At 53.9% G+C, this 18,644-nt stretch overlaps 7 protein-coding genes across 7 annotated transcripts; 2 read left to right on the forward strand and 5 right to left on the reverse strand.

Annotated features, from left to right (window-relative positions):
* Positions 1–155: 155 nt before the first annotated feature.
* On the reverse strand, positions 156–797 carry V2A60_002289 (PaaI family thioesterase; the record flags this gene model as incomplete). The annotated part of the gene is made up of 1 exon (XM_083253640.1): positions 156–797. The coding sequence occupies one exon, from the start codon at positions 795–797 to the stop codon at positions 156–158; it is 642 nt and encodes a 213-aa protein (XP_083109766.1).
* A 274-nt stretch (positions 798–1,071) lies between these two features.
* V2A60_002290 (uncharacterized protein) lies at positions 1,072–2,479 on the reverse strand (the record flags this gene model as incomplete). Its single annotated transcript, XM_083253641.1, has 2 exons — positions 1,072–1,926; positions 1,982–2,479. The coding sequence occupies 2 exons, from the start codon at positions 2,477–2,479 to the stop codon at positions 1,072–1,074; spliced, it is 1,353 nt and encodes a 450-aa protein (XP_083109767.1).
* A 1,541-nt stretch (positions 2,480–4,020) lies between these two features.
* Positions 4,021–5,857, forward strand: V2A60_002291 (glycosyl hydrolase family 79 C-terminal domain-containing protein; the record flags this gene model as incomplete). Its single annotated transcript, XM_083253642.1, has 4 exons — positions 4,021–4,168; positions 4,225–4,849; positions 4,935–5,223; positions 5,315–5,857. 4 exons carry the CDS (start codon positions 4,021–4,023, stop codon positions 5,855–5,857), a joined length of 1,605 nt encoding a protein of 534 aa, XP_083109768.1.
* Positions 5,858–8,108: 2,251 nt separating this feature from the next.
* On the forward strand, positions 8,109–8,718 carry V2A60_002292 (DUF3759 domain-containing protein; the record flags this gene model as incomplete). The annotated part of the gene is made up of 3 exons (XM_083253643.1): positions 8,109–8,121; positions 8,242–8,370; positions 8,501–8,718. 3 exons carry the CDS (start codon positions 8,109–8,111, stop codon positions 8,716–8,718), a joined length of 360 nt encoding a protein of 119 aa, XP_083109769.1.
* Positions 8,719–9,252: 534 nt separating this feature from the next.
* On the reverse strand, positions 9,253–10,818 carry V2A60_002293 (transcription factor HAC1; the record flags this gene model as incomplete). Its single annotated transcript, XM_083253644.1, has 3 exons — positions 9,253–9,481; positions 9,645–9,929; positions 9,980–10,818. The coding sequence occupies 3 exons, from the start codon at positions 10,816–10,818 to the stop codon at positions 9,253–9,255; spliced, it is 1,353 nt and encodes a 450-aa protein (XP_083109770.1).
* A 3,091-nt stretch (positions 10,819–13,909) lies between these two features.
* On the reverse strand, positions 13,910–14,263 carry V2A60_002294 (DUF427 domain-containing protein; the record flags this gene model as incomplete). Its single annotated transcript, XM_083253645.1, has 1 exon — positions 13,910–14,263. The coding sequence occupies one exon, from the start codon at positions 14,261–14,263 to the stop codon at positions 13,910–13,912; it is 354 nt and encodes a 117-aa protein (XP_083109771.1).
* Positions 14,264–16,022: 1,759 nt separating this feature from the next.
* Positions 16,023–18,268, reverse strand: V2A60_002295 (uncharacterized protein; the record flags this gene model as incomplete). Its single annotated transcript, XM_083253646.1, has 10 exons — positions 16,023–16,237; positions 16,292–16,420; positions 16,501–16,680; positions 16,732–16,868; positions 16,918–17,037; positions 17,103–17,209; positions 17,276–17,449; positions 17,520–17,737; positions 17,794–17,996; positions 18,054–18,268. 10 exons carry the CDS (start codon positions 18,266–18,268, stop codon positions 16,023–16,025), a joined length of 1,698 nt encoding a protein of 565 aa, XP_083109772.1.
* Between the last annotated feature and the right edge of the window lie 376 nt (positions 18,269–18,644).

An 18,644-nucleotide genomic window follows, 5' to 3' on the forward strand; every position in this document is an offset into this window, starting at 1 on the left:
CAACTTACTGTTGTACTATTGACTGGATGACACTAAAACTACTCATGCTGTGATTTGTCCAGGTATTTTGTCTGTGCATTATCTGTATCCTTTTTTTCTTCTTCTATCATTACTCGTCAACATTTTCTTGGTCTTGTGTGGAAAAACATGAACGTCTATAGTTTTGGTTTGGCCGGTACATCGAGCCAGAACGCATCGCTCTCGGCGTACACGGTGCCGTTGCCGTCCTCAATGACGGCCTGCAGCCACGCCTTGCGGCCCGTCGTGCGGCGCTGCAGCCACGTCCGGCAGAGGTACACGCCGGGCGTGGCCAGCGCCTTCTTGTAGCGGATGTTGAGCTCCAGGGTGAAGGTGCTGTCGCCCTCGGTGCTGAAGATGCTGCAGAGGCTGCCCATGGACACGTCGAGGATGCTGGCCGTGACGCCGCCGTGGGCCACGTCGACGTGGCCGTTGACGCCGCTGCCGAGCGCAAACAGGCAGAGCAACTCGCCCGCCAGAGGACTCTTGTCATCGTCGCCGCCGCCGCCGCCGCTGCCCTGCTGATGATGGTCGGGGAGCGGCCGGTAGAGGGTGTGCCATGCCCGGATCGTGTCCGGGTCGTTCATGACGCCGGACAGGAACGAGTCCTCGTTGGTCTGCGACCGATCACGCGTGCGCCAGCTGACCTGGACGGGCTGCAAGCTGGAGTCGACGAGCAGCTGGCGACACCATAGCGGCGATGAGCGCGAGGCGAAGGTGGCTTTGGCATCGTCTGAGATGGTTGCAGGGGTTATCGTGGGAGTCTTGAGAAATACCATAGTTGTGATGGGCGTTTTCAATCACGGAGCCAATGGGGGATCTTTATTGCTGGTTCCTATGAAAGAAGTTGGCAAGCATCGGTTTCGCGTCATCTAGAAATCTAACCGAGGCAGTCGATCTCATGCATCTTTATCGAGGTTGTTGAGCAAATCGCAATGCGGATGAGTCAGCTACAGGTACAGTGCTGAAGGCGCTGGACGAGCGCTAGATTTGGAACACTACAGCGGCTTCTTAGTGGTTGCAGCAGGGCTTATTAGTGCGCCGACACAGCGCTCATCCACTAAATGTAGCCTCTGAGCTGGCCGGCGTCCAGAGGACAGCTTCCATGTCAGCTATGTAAGACTTGGTCTTTGCATCATCCCAACCAAAAGCCATTCGCACCATGCGCTGCACGAGCTCTTCATCCTCGTCTAGTATACGCCCCAGTTTCGTAAAGCAAGCATAGATGCGCGAGGCTGTGCAGTCGAGTACTCGTGCGAGTGACTCGGGAATCGGCCGGCCCTGCTCCCGCAGCTCCTCCTCCGCCATTCGAAAGCCTGCCCGGTACATCTTCCGCGCCGACTCGTGCCGCATGACGTTCTTGTGCGCAATATGGCTCGGGTCGGCCAGGATACTCTCGGTGCGCCGCTGCGAGCCGAGCGGCGGGAACGGCATCGGATAGTGGTTCACCTGCCAGGGAGCCGTCTGCGCAAACTCCCAGTCGATGGCGGCGAGGACGCGGAATTCGTCATCGACGATGATGTTCTGCGTGCCGAGATCCATGTGATTGAGCGGAAACGACCCTTTGACCCCCATGTCTTGGAACAGCGCAGTCCGCGACACAATGTCGCAAAACACCAGCGCGCCGATGGCTGCGAAGGGCAGTCCCTGTCCCTGTCCGTCGGCGCTGACGGCGGCGGCCTTTTGTCGCGCAACGGCCGCCTGGCCAGCGGCGGCGAAATAGTCGACGGAACGATTGAAAGGCCCAGCGTCTTGGAATCCCTCGCCCGCGGCGGATGCTATCCGGCCGATGACGGGCTCCTCCGTCGGCGACAGCGACGAGATGGACCCAATCTGAGGCAAGGCGAGGGTGGCGAGCTCCGCCTGCACCCGAGTCCACTGCGTCGTGATTTGCTCTTGTACAGGGGGCTGGTCCATTGTCAGCAGATGCAGCAGGAAAGGGTAAGTTAGAGCCGAGACGTACGGCCAAATGGGTCATGTCATATTCCACATCCAGCAGCGAGTTTCCCCGGAAGCCTTCAATCAGCATATACGCGGCCCCGACTTCCTTTGCGCGAGGAGAGTCTGCTGGCTCGTAGGCGTGCACGCGTGGAATAGTTATGGTGGTCAGTTTGCTACGGACATATCGCGTCGTCGCAATCTCGCAGTCTGTCGCGTACGCCATGTCTTGCTCCGTGACTGTTGGCGGCGCTTCAGGATGGCGGGGTAGGCGGACCCTCGCGATGACCAGAGAACCGTCCTCGGCAACGAGCTCGAAGCATATCCAATATTGCCCTGCTGAGAATGGCTCGCTCATCCTCATTCGTTGGCCCGTCACATGTACTGCATGGTCGATGAGCGAGGCCTTGTTAATAGTTCTCACGGCGTCCTCTAAACGTTCCTTCATGCCGTTGTAGTCCCAGCCGTCGAATGATAGCCATTTGCTGCTGGGCAGCGGCCCGTTTCCGTGGATAGCTGCCATTGTGTTGGGCACCTGGCGGCTCGAACTGGGTAGTGTATTTTTGAGATTTAGAAACGCCTCGACTGATATCATGGCGACGACCACATTTAAGCGCTTTGCCTAGTGTTATTAATCATCTAGCGGGTCTACAAGGACCATTTGTAGTCCTCCAGCCACATTCTGGCGATATGTGAAGCAACAAAATGTAGAGAGATGAAAGAAGCCTAGATCCGTATGTATTGAGGTGTCCCCAAATAATATGTCAAGCAGGTTGCAATTGTATATGCAGGCGACCCCGACCTGTCACTGGTGCAGAGTGAGGTACCATCGGTTCCCCGACCTTCAGAGCATGCAATCATCAAACGGCCCAGACTCACCACTACCACAAGTCCTCTTTCAATTTTCGTGTGAAATTGGCTTACAGCAAGGGTGATCGAGGACTTTCCCGCACATAACACCGCCTTAGGGCATTGAGCCTATCTGTGGGACGGAGAAGTCTTGCGGACGAGTCAGAATAATGATGAATGGGAATTCGATGACAGTAACGGTTTCGTAAGTTTGAGTGATGTTCAAATAACTTGAAGGTATGCCCGGATTTTGAGTTTTGGCGTCAATCAGAGAATCACTCAAATCGGCGCATCGATACTAGGCTCTACTAATTATAGGTTCAATTCACAAGCAGCAAGTCATGAGGAACTTCCTCTAAGCTTTTCCCCCGTCTCATTAGAAACCCGAGGCTTCTTTCTCACGAGAACAAGCTACTTGACATCTTCTTATTAGTGAACTACATCCTTACTTCGCCTCTATTAGTATCTAGCCTGTACTCCAGTAAAAAGGTTGCTCCAGAGGTAGTGGCACTAATAGGGAATAGTATGCATAATAAAGGATATGTCAAGTCAAAAATTGGGTCTGGTTCACAGGAAAAGTCTGTCATTTACTCGTTGAACCTTGATAGGGGGTTACTCTCATCTTCTGCTTCGCCCTCGACTTCGTCTGCGTTTTCTTTTCCTCGTTTGGTTTTGCTTTAGTTTCGTGCAAGTAGCTCAATTTGTCCTAGCGCTCCCTATCGACAAGTCACTAATAGTAAACGAGATTGATCCCGATGATCGAACAGAGCACAGAGCCGGCCTACAATAAGCCGTCGGCTGTACTCGGCGTGCGGCACAGCTATTCCGGCGGGTATTAACTCACCACAACCCAGACAGTCCAATTGCTTCTTCTCGCAACGTTGTATTTCTCACTTAGCAAGCTACGTAGCTTGGCTCCATTCTTTTCCCCGGGATACAAGGTCCTTGACCGTGTTGCTCCCGAGCCGAAGCGGGGAATCCCTGCCATTTATTCGCGAACCTCACCGGATATCGCCCAGATGCATCCCGCCAAGAATGTTGTTTCTGCTCGAGCGATTGTGTATCAATCGTATTTGCCGGCAATTGATAGTCACACGAACAAGGAAGACCGGCTATTGGGCCTTTGACATTGATACTTAAGCAACAGCCGGACCCTTAGTACCCATAGAAGAGATACAAGACATCAACTGTGAAAGCTGCCTCCCATCAACCGCCATGTGGAAGCAAGTTGTTTTTGCTGCTAGCGCAGCTGCCACGGCTGAAATCATCCGTGTCGAACCAGCGGCTCCTCATACTAATTCGACTCCGAGCCAGTCGTTCGTTAGCTACTCCATTGAGCTGTCGTCATTCCCTGACTTTGCCGGTACAGCGCCGTCCGTTCAGCCTGCCCACCGCTGCGCTCACTGACTCCCCTCGCAGGCAACAAGTCCAACCCCAACACATTTACCGATAATCTCCTGACCAATATTGGCAACATCATCGGCAGCAAGCCGTACATTCGCGTCGGCGGCAACACCCAGGACTATGCGTTGTACAACGCCTCGCTCCCGACGCAGATCAAGGGCATCTACGACCCGGCGCGCTCCGAGGACTACCCAACCACCATCTTTCTGGGGCCGTCGTTCTTCGAGTCCTACCAGACCCTGCCGGGCGTCAAGTTCTCCCACGGCTTCAACCTCGGCAAGGGCACCTCGGCCGCCGGCTGGCAGACGCTCGTCGACACGGCGCCGCTGGCATGCAAGGCCATCGGCCGCGACGGCTACTATGGCTACGAGTACGGCAACGAGCCCAACAACTTCAACCTCGGCGGCAGGTGGGCGCCGCGCACCCGGCGCTGGGGCAGCAAGGACTACGTGCGCGAATGGCTCAACGGCACGGCCGAGGTCCGCCGGCAGATGCGCCTGCACTGCCCGGAGCTGGAGCCAGAGTATCTCGAGTTCATGGCGCCGTCGTACGACGATCGGGCGGAATCGCTCAAAGCCCTGGAGGTCTGGAAGTTGGGCCTGGATAGGGACGACAGCATCAACACTTATTCGGTGCACCAGTAGGTGGAATTCGAGAGCTCTCTCTCTCTCTCTCTCTCTCTCTCTCTCTGCTCACCGACCCCCTTGGACTGACTCGGCTCGCAGCTACATTGACATGGCGGATGCGCCAGGAGTGACTCTCCAGCACACGCTCATGAACCACACGCGGACCAAGATCAGCCTGGATGAGCAGGCCCGCGAGTACGAGAAGATCATGGCCCTCGGCAAGGGTAACGCGCCCCTCATCGCCGGCGAGGCCAACTCCCTGGCCCATCAAGGCAAGCCCGGCCTGTCCAACTCGTTTGGTGCCGCGCTCTGGGGACTCGACTTCAACATGCACGCTGCCGCGGTCGGCTACCATCGTATGCACATGCACCAGGGCACCAACTACCGCGTAAGATCTCCACCATCCCGCCCGTTTCCCCCCTTCTGTCATGTAGCCATTATTGCAGCGACCCCGGTGTTCCGCTGACAACCGCGCGTAGTATCAAAGCTGGCAGCCGATCGACACGGACAAGGCCGTCAAGGGCACCAAGGCGCCCTATTACGGAAACATTGCCACCGCCAACGCGCTAGGCAACCTCACGCGTGGCGGCGGCGGCGTCGCCGTCGTCCCCCTGCACCTCGCGTCGGACAGCGAGGCGGCGTACGCCGTCTACGAGGACGGCCGCCTGCGCCGCGTCCTGGCCATCAACATGCGCGGCTACAACACCACCCGCGGCGGCGCCGGCGTCGATCCGCTGCCCGCGCCGCCGCCGCGCCCGAGCCGGTCCTACGCGTTCCAGATTGGCGGCGACCTGCGCGGCCCGGTCGGCGTGCAGCGCCTCCTGGCCAACGGCAGCGACGCCATCACGGGCATCACCTTTGACGGCTGGAGCTACAACTACGAGCTGGACAATGGCAAGCCGGTCAGGCAGAGCAACGTGACGACGGGCGAGACTCTCAGGGTGGAGGGAGGCGTGGTGACGGTGGAGGTCCCGGATTCGTCGGCGGCGCTGCTGAATATCGGATCCCGGTCTAATAGTTGAAATAGTCGCCGCAGATTGTAAATCGTCATAGTCGCTTGGGTTGTAGGAATCGCCGTGCTGTTTGCTTCTTCTTCTCGCTTGGTGAACAAGCGTGCTTGTACTGCCAACTTCTGATCATTTGTTTCTTTGCGAGTTGATTATCCACTGATCTTGAACTTTGGCGTCTTGGCATCTTCGATCTGGTCATCGACAGGGGCTCGGGCTGGTCGCGAAACCCTTGAGTGGCGATCATCTTGCCCGCGCTTGGTAGAGTCGTGCTTCTTTCTGCCTTTGTATAAGTCAAACCATCTTATATGGAGCTTCAATCGACTCTAACACCGCAGTGCGGTGTCTGCCCAGCGTAGCAGTGTTGTTTCGTTGTTCTTTCTTTTTTTTTTTCTAGCAGCGGTACCTCAGCTCAGTCAAGGGTCGCCTCGGGCTCTTCCCTAGTCACATTCAACCAATGGCCAGGGCATACTTCCAGAGCTCAACCGACAAGATCTGTAGTAGACCAAGTCCTACCGCGACTTTTTGTAACGAATTCTGGCTCACCTCTTTCGAACGAACATTATCGACCCAGCCAGTGCCAGCCGAGCGGACATCATTCTTAGTCTACGTCTCCCATAAGAACAATGCCCCCGCCGTGACGACAGTAAGCGGAGCCGCCAGCGGGCATTACGGGGGACATTGGTGGGGGAGATGTGGAAGCAAAGGTGAGGGGTCAAGAAGCAGCTCGGCGAGCGGCGAAGAAGAGTAATTCGAAAGGCACAGGGTACTTGGTTACCAAGGATGAAACTGTGCCCAAGGCAACTCCCAAGTTAGCCACTTTAGGCGGGTCAGGTTCTGTAGCATTGTTACTCTCAAAGTTTGTTCTAGTTATATCTCGAATCAGGCTTTTGATGTGTTGGCATGTGTGACAAGGTATAAGCCGGTCTGATGGGCGTGCAAGCGCTCCAACTTGGAAACGTGCTACTGCGATATGATGTAATAATCAGGGTATATGGACGGCTGTCAGTAATGGCCTTGTTCTCACCTCAAGCTGTCGAGGACAAAGGGAAGGGGGGACTTATGCGGATACCGGGCAGTCATCCGATCCTCATAGGGACGATGAAACCGAGATGGATCAGACGTCGCCGGGAGCGGAGGCAAGGTAGGAACAGCAGAGTCCCCTGGTCAGCGACTACAAGCTAAATGTCTCTCTATCTTAACTCTCTCGGCTACAGGACAGATTCATGTAGGAAAAAAAGCATAAGATTATGAAAAAATTCACGCAGGAAGGAAGCAGGTACACAATCCAGGTATATCGAACCACTTCGGCGCCTCTCGGTCTGCCTTCCCCCCCTTCATCACAGCTCTCATGGCTAGCTTCGCTGAGAGATCCCCCAAAGTGGAACTCTGTTCAGCTTGGTACTTGGTTGAGTTACGTACAACAGCGAGTCTCACCAAGCATGAAAAGGAGGGAAAAAAGCCAACTCATGCTGCGCAAAGAGGGCTTGATACGCGCCGTCTGTGCACTAGGCGTGCCGAAGCTCTCTGATTCGTCCTGGGCGGCAATTCCGGCTGATTTGCCCACTCCACCGGCGCCGCGACCCAAGCTTTCCCATAAAGAAACTTGGTCGAGCCATGACTGCTGGTTTCCAGGGATCCGGCTAACTCGGCATCGCGGGAGGGCGGGGACCGCCTCCTGCACAGCCTCTGATTGCTTCGTAGACCCCGAATGTATAGCTGCTCAGTACGGATACAAGTGCAACGCAATATCAAAACTAACCTCTATGGCGCAGAGCGGCCGCCAGGGCGAGCCACTTTTGCTACTGCGCTCTATTGGCTCTGGCTTTCCTGTTGCGAGTAGATCGATTGTCACAACCCCCCCTTCCCCCGCTGCTTTGTGGCTCAGCTTGAGAGGCATGAGGTTCTTACACGACGTACGCACAACTCGTCCACGCACACCCCCCCTTTCCCCCGCTCTCTACTTATTCCTGACGCTTGTTGCGTAATGGGGATACCTGGGCCCCCGGCATAGCTGGATCAGACCCTTACCATACGGGTCGATTGGTTTCGAAAGGTAGACGCCTGCGCGAGTGAGGGGTAGCAGTGTGGGAAAAGGGTGCGCATAGTCCAAGTTGGTAACTTGTTAGCGTAGATGAAGTCATAAATAAAAGGGTGCTCCCTACTCCCTGCTGATGAGGGGTAGCTATCCTCTCCTTCTCCAAGTCAATTGACATCCTATATACCAAATCTTCCTTCCATTACCCTCAATACTTGTCTATCCACCATGTTCGGTTTCGGTAAGCCTCCACGTTGACTCGGAAGTTGTAAAAAGGCATCGGCAGCTCTTCCGATGGGAGCTACCGACCAGTATCAACAAGGTCGATACAACTGAGAGACTAACATGGCTTTTGGCACAGGCGACGCCAAGGAAAACTACGATCAGCTCCAGCAGGGCAACCACGAGGCCAAGTTCTCCCACGAGCTTCTGGCCGGCGGCGCGTCCTTTGCCGCCTTCAAGGCCTTTGAGGACCACCAGCGCAGTCAGGGTATGTCAATCCTCTTCCTATCCTCCTTTCCCCCCTTCGATCGACTCACTCACTTGCCCTCTTCCCCCCCCCTCCTCCTCCCCCAATGGCTACAAGCAGAGCTAACCACGCACGCGTTTCAACCCCTTAGGCAAGCCCGTCTCCCACCAGTTCGCCAAGGAGCTCCTCGCGGGCTTCGCCGGCGCCGAGGTCGACCGCTTCATGGAGAGCAAGGGCGCCGACTGGATCGACAAGGAGCGCGCCCAGCACGAGGCCAAGAAGCGCGCCGAGGAGATGTACGACTCCCACTACGGCAACCAGGACCGCTACGACCCCGAGTACCAGCCCCCCGAGCACTTCCGCAACTGAGCCGGAGTGAATGCGGCCCGCGCTTGGGAGCCTGGCGCAAGGGTTATATGATATCATTGTAATACTCAGTAGCCCAAAACAAAGGGTAGCGGTTAGAACAAAAATAAAGTAAAACTGATCAATCATGAGCATGCATCAATGTCTAGAACTTGCAGGTCAATCATTGGCGGAAATCAAAAGTACTTAGCATCGACAAACTTATGAGCGCAGAAACGCTGCATGTATGTACCTTGTGCAAGTTGACTGATTGTAAGCCCATCGTCATTGTCGTAAAACGAGAGCCAAATTTCCGGCATTCATCTTTCCATAAACCGCGTGGCAGGTTACATATACTTTCACATCGTCACATTCACATGCAAAGTGGAAATCTTAATGTAGAAAAACAGTACACCTCCGCGCACCGTATTAGAAGTACAATTCATCTGTACCCTCGTGAAACTGCCTCGCTAGGGGCCGAGGATCTAAGTTATTCCCAATGCGCCTGTGCGCCTGTTTACCCGCCCACCGAATATCATTAAAAAGGAAAAAAAGTCTTCAATTTTGAGCCAAGCTGTGCCATTCGGCAACACCGCCTGCGCCGCTTCGTCCCCACTGCTTCACCCCCGACACGTTTAGGATAGATTTTGGGGTTGGTTCCTGTTCAGAGGCAGACGCTAGTTCGTCAACTGTCGTACCGCCGTCCTTGCTCTTGATCCGTTGTGATTCAATCTTGAGAGTCCACAACAACGTCAACAACACTTCCTTGGACGGTAAATCTGCGCCGCTTAGACACCGAGTCAGCTCACAAGCTTCATCGCGCGTACCAGAGGACTCGCGCTGCAAGTTCCGCACTTGATCGTCGCCTCTCTCGGATACCAACCGCAATGCCGCCATCGTCGCATCCATCAGGGGACGCGCCAGACTGGGGCTGCTGGAAAGAATCTTACGAAGAGATTTGAGTCTCAGAGTCGTGGAACTTGGAGTCGAGACCGTGGTCCGCAGCGGCATAGTTGCTCGCTGCCATAATGTCAGAGGCGACGTTGTTGGCTTCGTCGCTGAGGAAGTCGTTGATGTCGAAGAGATCGAATGATTGATCCGCGAAGCTGGAGGAAGAGTCACCAACCATATAATCGTCGTCAAAAGTTGAGGAGTCGGGAGAAGCGAGAAGCTCGCTTTCGAGGACATGGCGATCTGTGTCAGCGGCCGTTGACAGGCCGAAACCACTGCTGATGCTGAAAGGAGCAGCATCCTGAGCTGTAGAATCCAGACCAAAAGAGGCGACATCGGAATCTGCGAGTTCTGGAACGACTTGGGCACCTCCGCCGACATGTGACACTGCAGGTCAGACAACATCGCAGCAGGACGTTGTGTCAAGTCGGGAGAGGTGGCCTCGGTCTGTTCCGTCAACGCGGGTTCGTCGATGACTTCCTTCTTAGGGCCAAGCTCTGGGGAGAGAGCGATAGGGTCAACAGTAGGGTTCGCTGACAAGATGAGTTCTTGTACCAGGTCTGCTGTGGGCTTGGTGTCGGGATTGTGACCATCGTGTGAACTGAAGAGTACAGGGGATAGAGAAATTTGGTTGTCGCGGAGCGAGTCCAGCGACGATGAGCTGCGGGCGACAACACCAGAGCCGCGTCGGAATTGGTTCAGTTCCTCGGTGAGCATGATGTTGGTCTTTTGGGCATCGAGAAGGAGCGTCTCCAGCTCCTGATTACGTTTCTCGAGAGCCTCAACCTCTAATCTCTTGCGCTCGCGGGAAGACTGTGCGGCGCGGCGGTTGCGGAGAACTCGCTCAACACGGCGCTGCTCCTTTTCATCGTCCGTCTTGGCTCGTTTGCGAGGGGGCAAGTTGGTCTTGGGCTCGGGGAGAACCTGACCCCAGGACTTGCGCTTCTTAGTAGGCTTCTTGTCGCCAGCGGTGTCCTGCTCATCTTCGGCAACAGGTGATAGCCTATCCGACTTGTCGCCGGTATATGATTGAGGGCTCATCATTTCCATGGGGTTCATGGTGAGGCTGTTGTCGGGGCTGTTGACTTCGAAGAGTGAAGGATAGTTTTCGTCGCACGGAGCCGAGAGTAGTGACTCGGCGGGCGAGACTTGTTGTAATTGTTGCAGAGCCATGGCTGTGATGCTATACTGCTTTTGACGGTAGAGTTGTGGGTGGTGGTGGTGCGTGCTTTGGCGATGTGCAAAGACGTCCCAGTGACCACTTTTTGAATAGGACAACGAGAGGCTGTATAGTTGACGTCGAGCTCAAGGCAGATGCAAAATGGAGTTGCCTGCTACAGGCAGCCACAAACGAAGCAGTGACTCGAGCGTAGACTAGGCAAAATATGGCGATGTTGAGTCAGCGCCGGGGTGCCGGGGTGGGCGGGAAGTAGTGGGACGCGTAGAGGACAAGTGTTCAAAGCTCGTTGCCTCTTGGGCGCCCCGTAAATATAAACAGGAAAAAGCCTGTGCCAGATACGAATGAAGAGCTGAATGAGCGAATGGGTGGTGGACGTGCCGTCCCTTTATCATTCAGGACACGGTGGTTGTTTCCAGGGGTTTGTGCCTTGTTGCCTGAGGCATAAAGGGGGCGTGCGTGGGTCCCAGGCTGTGCGGCCTGCCCTTCCTGGATCCTCCTCCTGGAACTATTCATGACTATCCTTGACTATCCTTGACTCTCCTCGAAAAGGGGCCATCAGGCAACGGCACCACTTTACGTTTGGCGCTACCACACCATTTACGATGCAACCACAGCCTCAGGATCCTCCCGCGGCCCTCTAGAAGCCTCCATTCAGCAACATCCGAGCGGGGTCAGTCAGCACCAAGGTGTACGAGGCTCTCTAGCCTGTGCCTGGTCTTTCGACGGCGAGGAGCCTACTGAAGTTTCCATTACCCTTTGATCAGGCAGTCAGGAAAAAAATCCTTTCGGACTCTTCTCGAATTTCTTGTTAGGTCCGCATTTCACCGAAACCGTCTGTAGTACTCGCCTGGAACCCGTCTTTGTTTTCCCGTAAGTAGTTCCCGCAACATACGCTCTCGCGCAGAGTCAGTAAGTTGGCATGGAAAAGGTCCTGAATGCTCCTGGCGTACTCACTGACATGGAGAGGTCCAGACGGTCCCCCACAGCCTCTCAACAGCATAGCGATGGGGCAGTAGTCCCGCAGCCACGGCAGTAGTAACAGGAGCCTGCCTGAAAGAGGCTCAATAAAGCGGCGCCACCAACTTGGACAATTTTCCTATGCCTGGGCATTCCTTGGCCTTCCTCTCTCGGAAGGTACCTTGTTCGGCACTGTACTGAGTATCATCGCAGCCGACCTTGAGTCAACTTTAGTACGGAGGTAGGTCCTTTGCCGTTTTACCATTCAGCATTACATATGCAAAGCACAGGAAATCTCCATGATCCCACCATGCTTATGGCATCAAGCAACCTGATCGCGCATGTCCATTGCTGAAGGCTGAGCCCTTGGCATTTGGTCCTAGCGTCGTCCAAACTTTGGATAGGCCACGACCAAATCCCCCCTGTTGTGGCCCGCTGTCAGACATGGCATGCCACACAAAAAGAAACCTGTAGCAAAAGGGGCAGGGATAGCACGAGCGCACGTTCCATGGCCTCGGCAGCCAGCACACAAGCAAACAAGTTCTTAGTTGTTCTGCCTCTGTTCGCCTCGTCAATCGTACGCTTGAAGCCCAGCTAGCCTTGCAAGTCTGACTTTCATTGCTCGGCTCGGTGCTCACTCTCTATTGCCGGAAATCGACAGATTGAGTAAACTCCAGCATGCAGTAAAACCTGGGCTTTGCGCCATCGCCAGGCGTGCCCCGAGCCCCTTCAGGAAGCATCCCGTGCGGACTGGCACGCCATCTCGAAATGTGCCGATCAGTTTGCCCCAATCGCCAAAGGCTAAATCTGCCACTAGTATCAGTAGGCCCTCCGCCTACGATTTAGCCTTGGACCGCAGAAGCGTGCCTTTCTGCTCGTCCACTCTGCGGGGAGACATGCAAATATCGTACTGAGTAGGTGCACGAATCATTCTTTTTCAATGCTATTGGGGCAAAATATTATCAGCACATGCTGCGTGCGAGGCCCTCTTCGGAATAAACTTCCGCAACCGTATCGACTCACAATCCTTCCAGAACCATGAGCGCACTAGGGGCCGACTCGCCCCCACGCAAAATTGAGTTCCAGGGCCGCCACCGACGGCGAGAAATTGCTAATAATAATACACATTACGAGTGGCAAGGACAAGCTGCGCTACCAGAATGTATTGGTACGAATAATAAGCTCGCCATAGAGGCCCCTCATGGCGTGGGGGTAATCTTGATATACTGGTAGGCCTCTGTCCACGCATCAGTGGCTGAGGCACTCGTACTTTATTTTTGTTCTACTTACGGGATAATAGCATTTGAGGTTGCTACTCAGTACAAGGTACACAAAGAAACCAACCCCAAGAATGCTTACGAGTTCTTGTCTACTGACTTATGGAGTATCGTATGGGCTAATGATATTCTAGCTCATCTGAAGTTTGCCCGAGGGCCGTACCGACAGACGCCTCCTTCCTTGCCCTGAGCAACTTGTGAGTAGCCCCTGAAACAGCGCAAACTCTGGTGTTTCGGATACTGGTCGCCGGCGGCCCACCATTCCAGGCCCTCACCGTCCGTGTTTCAAATTACAGTTTCTGCCGCACAGCTTGGGACGCACGTATGGTGTATGGCATGGGGATCTCTGTCCACCAACCCGCTTCGCCTTGACAACGTACTGGTACGGATAAGGGATGAACAACAGCCCGTGCGGCCTGACCGAACGCTTGCGACGTCTAGCATTGCGCCGAATCAACCGCATGAACCGCAGTGCTACCGATACGGGCGAGCAACGTGCACCTTGGTTAGCCAGTGGTTGAGAATCATGACTCTGTACGTGAGCGCATTGTATCGCTTGAACAGTGCGAAACGTCGGCGGGTTCTTTTGCGCCAGGACTGCCTGGATCTAAATGTGGCTATGTATTGACCGATGGATGTCGAAGTAAGTTTGTCGCATTGTGAGCTTGCACTGAAAATTGAACTCATCACTACTCATGACCTCACTTTAGTGGAAGGAACGTTAATCATTGAGCCATATCAATGGAACCAAACGCTATGGCCTCATTGAAGCGCATCCTAAAAAAGACGTGCCTAGAGCATGTTGATAATGCCATATTTGCTCCGCAGACGGCCCGTAGCTCATGGCGCTTCATACGACAGGGTCCAGGTTTCCTGTACGGCCCTTGACGATGCCCTGCAGCTCCGCCGTGACCCAGCCGCCGTAAAAGTCACCCGGCTGCGGCACCACCCGCTCGCCATCCACGAAGCAGTCCCAGGGGCCGGCGTAGAAGGAGAGGAAGCCTCGAATCGGCGCAAAGCCGGCCGTCGGCTCTTCATACGCCCAAATACGATTGCTCACCTCATCCCCGTCTACCGAGAGCGAAAAGTACGTCGCCGTGCCCTTCCACTCGCACCAGGACCGTCGACCCGTTTTGTCGAGCGGCACATTGACCGACGACGGCGGTAAATAGTAGGCTGTCGGCCCGCCGAGAAAGTAACTCATGAGTCAAGCGATCGTACACCCGGCAGTCGAGGCCCCTGCAGGCGAAACTTACTCGGAGGGTGGTGAGTCTCCAGCACCCAATATGCCTCGGACGTGTCGGCGATGAGCACTCCTTTGTATTTGATTTGCAGATGCCTAGATGTCCGCTGTAGCAACGGTGGCCGCGGGAAAGACTGCACATTCATTGGAGCTTTGCTTGTCATATTGGCTCGATAATCTCTCTTTTTTGTTTCTTGTGTGTGTGTGTGTGTGTGTGCCGTGGTATGTACACGAGAGCCTGAAAGCGTAAATCAGGTTCTATGAGGTCATGACCCAAGCGTGCCCAGATGTGGCTGAGGCGCGAACAACAGTGGCCGACCAGTGACAACGCATCATTCATTGCGCTCTAGAACAACTACTGATGGCCTGCTTCTACTAGTGAAGCAATGAGAAACGTACAATGTGACTGGAAAATATTTGGCGCCAAAAAAAAAAGGATCGGGCCGAAAGTAAGGCTTGCGATGTTTTGTGAGAGTTCCGCCTCGGTGTAGGGTACGGATCGCGGTATTCGAGTTCCAGCCCTTGACGACTTCTCATTGCATGCCAAGATAGGCCAAAAACAAAAATGTGAACGTTAATATCTTGTCCGGGGCGGTCGAGGCTTCTAACTATTTTTGCAGCTTTGTCCTTTCAATACGGAGTAAAAGATGGTGCTATCATGGTTGCCTCTCGACACAACTGACAAGGGCATGGAGTTTGTGATTTTTCATGCAGTACCAGTAGCGAACACCCTGAGGTGTAATACAAAGCAAAGAGCCGATCATTTTCAACCCGTGTTCAGCCAATCTTTCTCTTACTGGGTAAGAAAAAGTTCTCACACCTGGAACACGCAGCTAATAAATCACCTCAATATTGATCGACTATTATCCTTGCTCAGCCGCCAACGGCACAACCGCTTCGTAAGCAAGGAATGCCATTAATAGAGCCGCGATAGGATCGACATGGTTATTACGATTCCTGCGCTACTCATACTCAGTACTCCATACTTGCCCAGCTGTTTTACATGCTGCATGATATTCCGGCGAGAGCGCGGGATGTGGATCAGACCACCTGCGAGTCGCGAACAGCCTTGATATGACTACATTCTTTATGCTATTGTTCAGCATGTATTGAGGGAGCGAGCGCAATTTCATCACTGCCGATGGCCTCGGCGAGGAAGAAGAAACAATACCGCGAGACTTTTCAAGCGTACCTATCTGGCCCTCTTCGCCCGTACTGAGTAATACTGCGGGTTTGCCGATGACTACTTAATGGGCTTATTGCTAACAAGGTAACTTCTAAACAGCCCCTAAGTGGTATGTCATGTTGCGGCAGGTTTATCCCACAATTGCCTGATAAGAATACGGAGAAATAAAGCAACACACACTACCGGCGTAACAGGTTACATACTATAAGTGTTCGGATTACATATTAAGACCGCCACCTCGGGTGCAGCAACTCCTTTATGTGCGCCGAGGCCAGGCAACCTATCATTGCGCTTTTACATAAATCTTGGGGAATGAGAATCTGGCGTCATGGCGGCAGTGAGACCTCACACTCCTCATTCCGCTAGTTCAATACTGAAGGAAGATGGAGGCAGAAGCACAAAGAAGACAAAAACAGACACTACCGGCCAAATCTTGCGTTTCATGCAAAACACTCTTCGCAGAGCTCAGCGTCTCCGACAACGGATCCCTTACTATAAAACGCGGCGGTGAATTCCTCATCCAACGCCTTTTTGCTAATGAGCGAAGCGGAAATCCAGCCGTTTGTTGCCCTCATCTGGCGGATCGGAAAGGTACGCCAGCCTCTGCTCCTCAGTCATTGCGCGCCACTTGTCGTCCCGGGTCTTGTTACGCCACGTGTAATAGAGCTTGGTAAGGATATATAGTGCAATATTCATACACACCACGCCAAGGATCGCCTTGTTTCCACGATGGTACTTGGGGGCGTCGTCTTCAGGGTTGGATTAGCATGCTTGACATCAACGGTGGGCAAAGGGCAGCGTACCGGCTCGATATACATTGGCGGAAATGATGCTGCAGCCCTGCACAAACATGTTGTATGTGGCGGCAGAGACAGTCCGAGACCGCACCGTGTTGGAGTTGCGAGACGTCCATGCAACTTGTATCGGATGGGCTAGTCGTCAGTCAGTAAGGCGCATCATCTCCGGGAGAGTGGTGCTAGGCGAGAAAAACACAAAACAAAGAAAAACTTACAGCTTGGGCTGCCGAGAAGCAGAGTGATGACGGCAAATATGACCCATTTATTGATCGCAGTCGTGTCCACGACGTTGAGGTAGATGATAAAGGGTAGCGCCCAGATCTGTCCCAACATTGCAACGAGAGAGAGATTCTGCAAATGCTCGGCCAAGTATGTCAGGCCCAGCATGCTGAAACCTGTGTTGCGTTAATACGATTTCCTGAATTTTGAGAGCCTTTGAGCCTCACTCTGGATCACAGTAGAAGGTATTGTGAGCAAATTGGATTGTGTACGGGTGAAGCCGAGACCCTTCAACGACAGCGTGAGGTACATGGCCTGCGGCGAGACTGGGATCATGAAGACCAGCCCCAGAGCGTAAATGGGCCTGGAAGGGGTCAGGAAAAGAATCAGGAGGATCGATTTGCATAGCTCACCAAATGTCGTAATCCTTTAAGCTCTTCCATAACAGCCGTGGTGTTACGGGCTCGCGGTTGTGCATGTCGCTCTTGCTTGGGTCATCCCGCAGCACTCTATTGACGATGATTTTTTCCTCTCTAGATCGGGATTTCGAAAGATTAGTTTCATTTTGTCGACAAAAGGGATATTGAAGAGAACCGACGTTTCTGTGAACCAGCCTGCTTTTCCTCTGAACCAACTGGCGGTTTGGCATGGACCTGGTGGCATAAGTAGCCAGGAGAGAACTCCAACGAAGAAAGTGAGCAGTGCCTGTTTGAGGAGAAACTTGTCAGCACTTTGAACACTCAAAAACTTGGCAAGCCTCTCACACCGTACCTCGATCAAGAAGAGCCATCGCCAGCCCGCTCGGCCCGCGACACCACGCATGCTCAAAAGTGCCATGGCAATGACCGCGGACAGTATGTCGGCAATGTTCAGCGCAGTCCAGAAGAAACCGAGCCGAATGGTGAGCTCGGCGTGCTTGTAAAAGTATGACAGGTAAATGATGATCTTGGGGTAGCATCAGCGTCTCCTATTCCAAAAGAAAAAAAGGTCCGAGGGGCTCGAGCAAAGAACTCACGTCGGGGATGAAGCCTCCCTGCAGAATGCCGAGCAGCGCCCGCGTCACCAGGAACGAGGTCCGCCCGGAGAGGAAGAATTGGGCGCCCGCGACAATGCTCCAGAGACATATCTGCAGCGGGATCCAGCGATCCGGTCCCATCCACTTGGACACCAGCTGGGAGGGCAGTTCTGCGCACAGGAAGCTGAGGCGGAAAACGGTGGTGCCGAGATTGTAGTCTGGCACGGCCCAGTTAGCTGGATGCGAGATTTGGAAAGAAAAAAAAACGGTGAACAGGTAGTCTTGCCATTCGTTGTCAGCCGCAGGTCGTTCAAAAAGTTATCAGTCAGAGCTTGCAGAATGTTTGCCCTGTCAAGCTCCAGAGCCATGAACATGATGCAGGCCCAGAGCATGATGCGGAAATCAAGCTTCCGGACGAGCTTTGATTCCTCGCCCCATGTCCAGCGGAACAATGGGTCGAATCTGTGATAATTCTCCCTGTCATCTGATATAAGCCCCAACCGTCCGCTCATTGTTTGCCTGGAGGGGCCTCACCATGTCTGTTTCGGGTAGTATTTCTCCAGTGTCGTGGGGTCATCAAAGACACTCTGCTGCGTCGCGATGGCTTCTTTATGAACCTTCACGCTTCGCTGAAAGATTGATGATCTTTGAAGTATCGGGATTCCGAGTTCGGGTATATCGTCCAGGGATGCGGTCGAGGAGAACGCAGCGCCCTTGTCAGAGCCCTTGCCAATGAATACAGTCGCCATGGCGCGTCGTCGCTCTTTCAACAGGCGGTTTAGAGTATTTCCAGAGCATTTCCAAAATTGTCTCACAAATACCGTCCGAACTTATTTATCTAAAATGAGCGGGATTTGCCCGGGGCAGAGACATGCATTGAAGCGAATGAATGAACCGTCGGATCCCAGGCCACGAGAGCGCGCGAAAGAAATTCGACATTTTTTGCCAAAGCACACCACAACAGCCATGAAGGTTGTGTCGGCAGAAGAGAGCAGTATCATTGATCAAAAGCGATGAGTAATAGAGAAGCATTTTGAGCAAATAGTGTCACGCTAATGCACGAATACCGACGAGGCTTCAACGTTGGGGACGAAGCGAGGATGTCGTCGAGACGCCTCCGAGTTG

The sequence above is a fragment of the Cordyceps javanica genome, chromosome 1 (assembly GCF_051103115.1).
Source record: "Cordyceps javanica chromosome 1, complete sequence".
Classification (NCBI taxonomy): domain Eukaryota; kingdom Fungi; phylum Ascomycota; class Sordariomycetes; order Hypocreales; family Cordycipitaceae; genus Cordyceps; species Cordyceps javanica.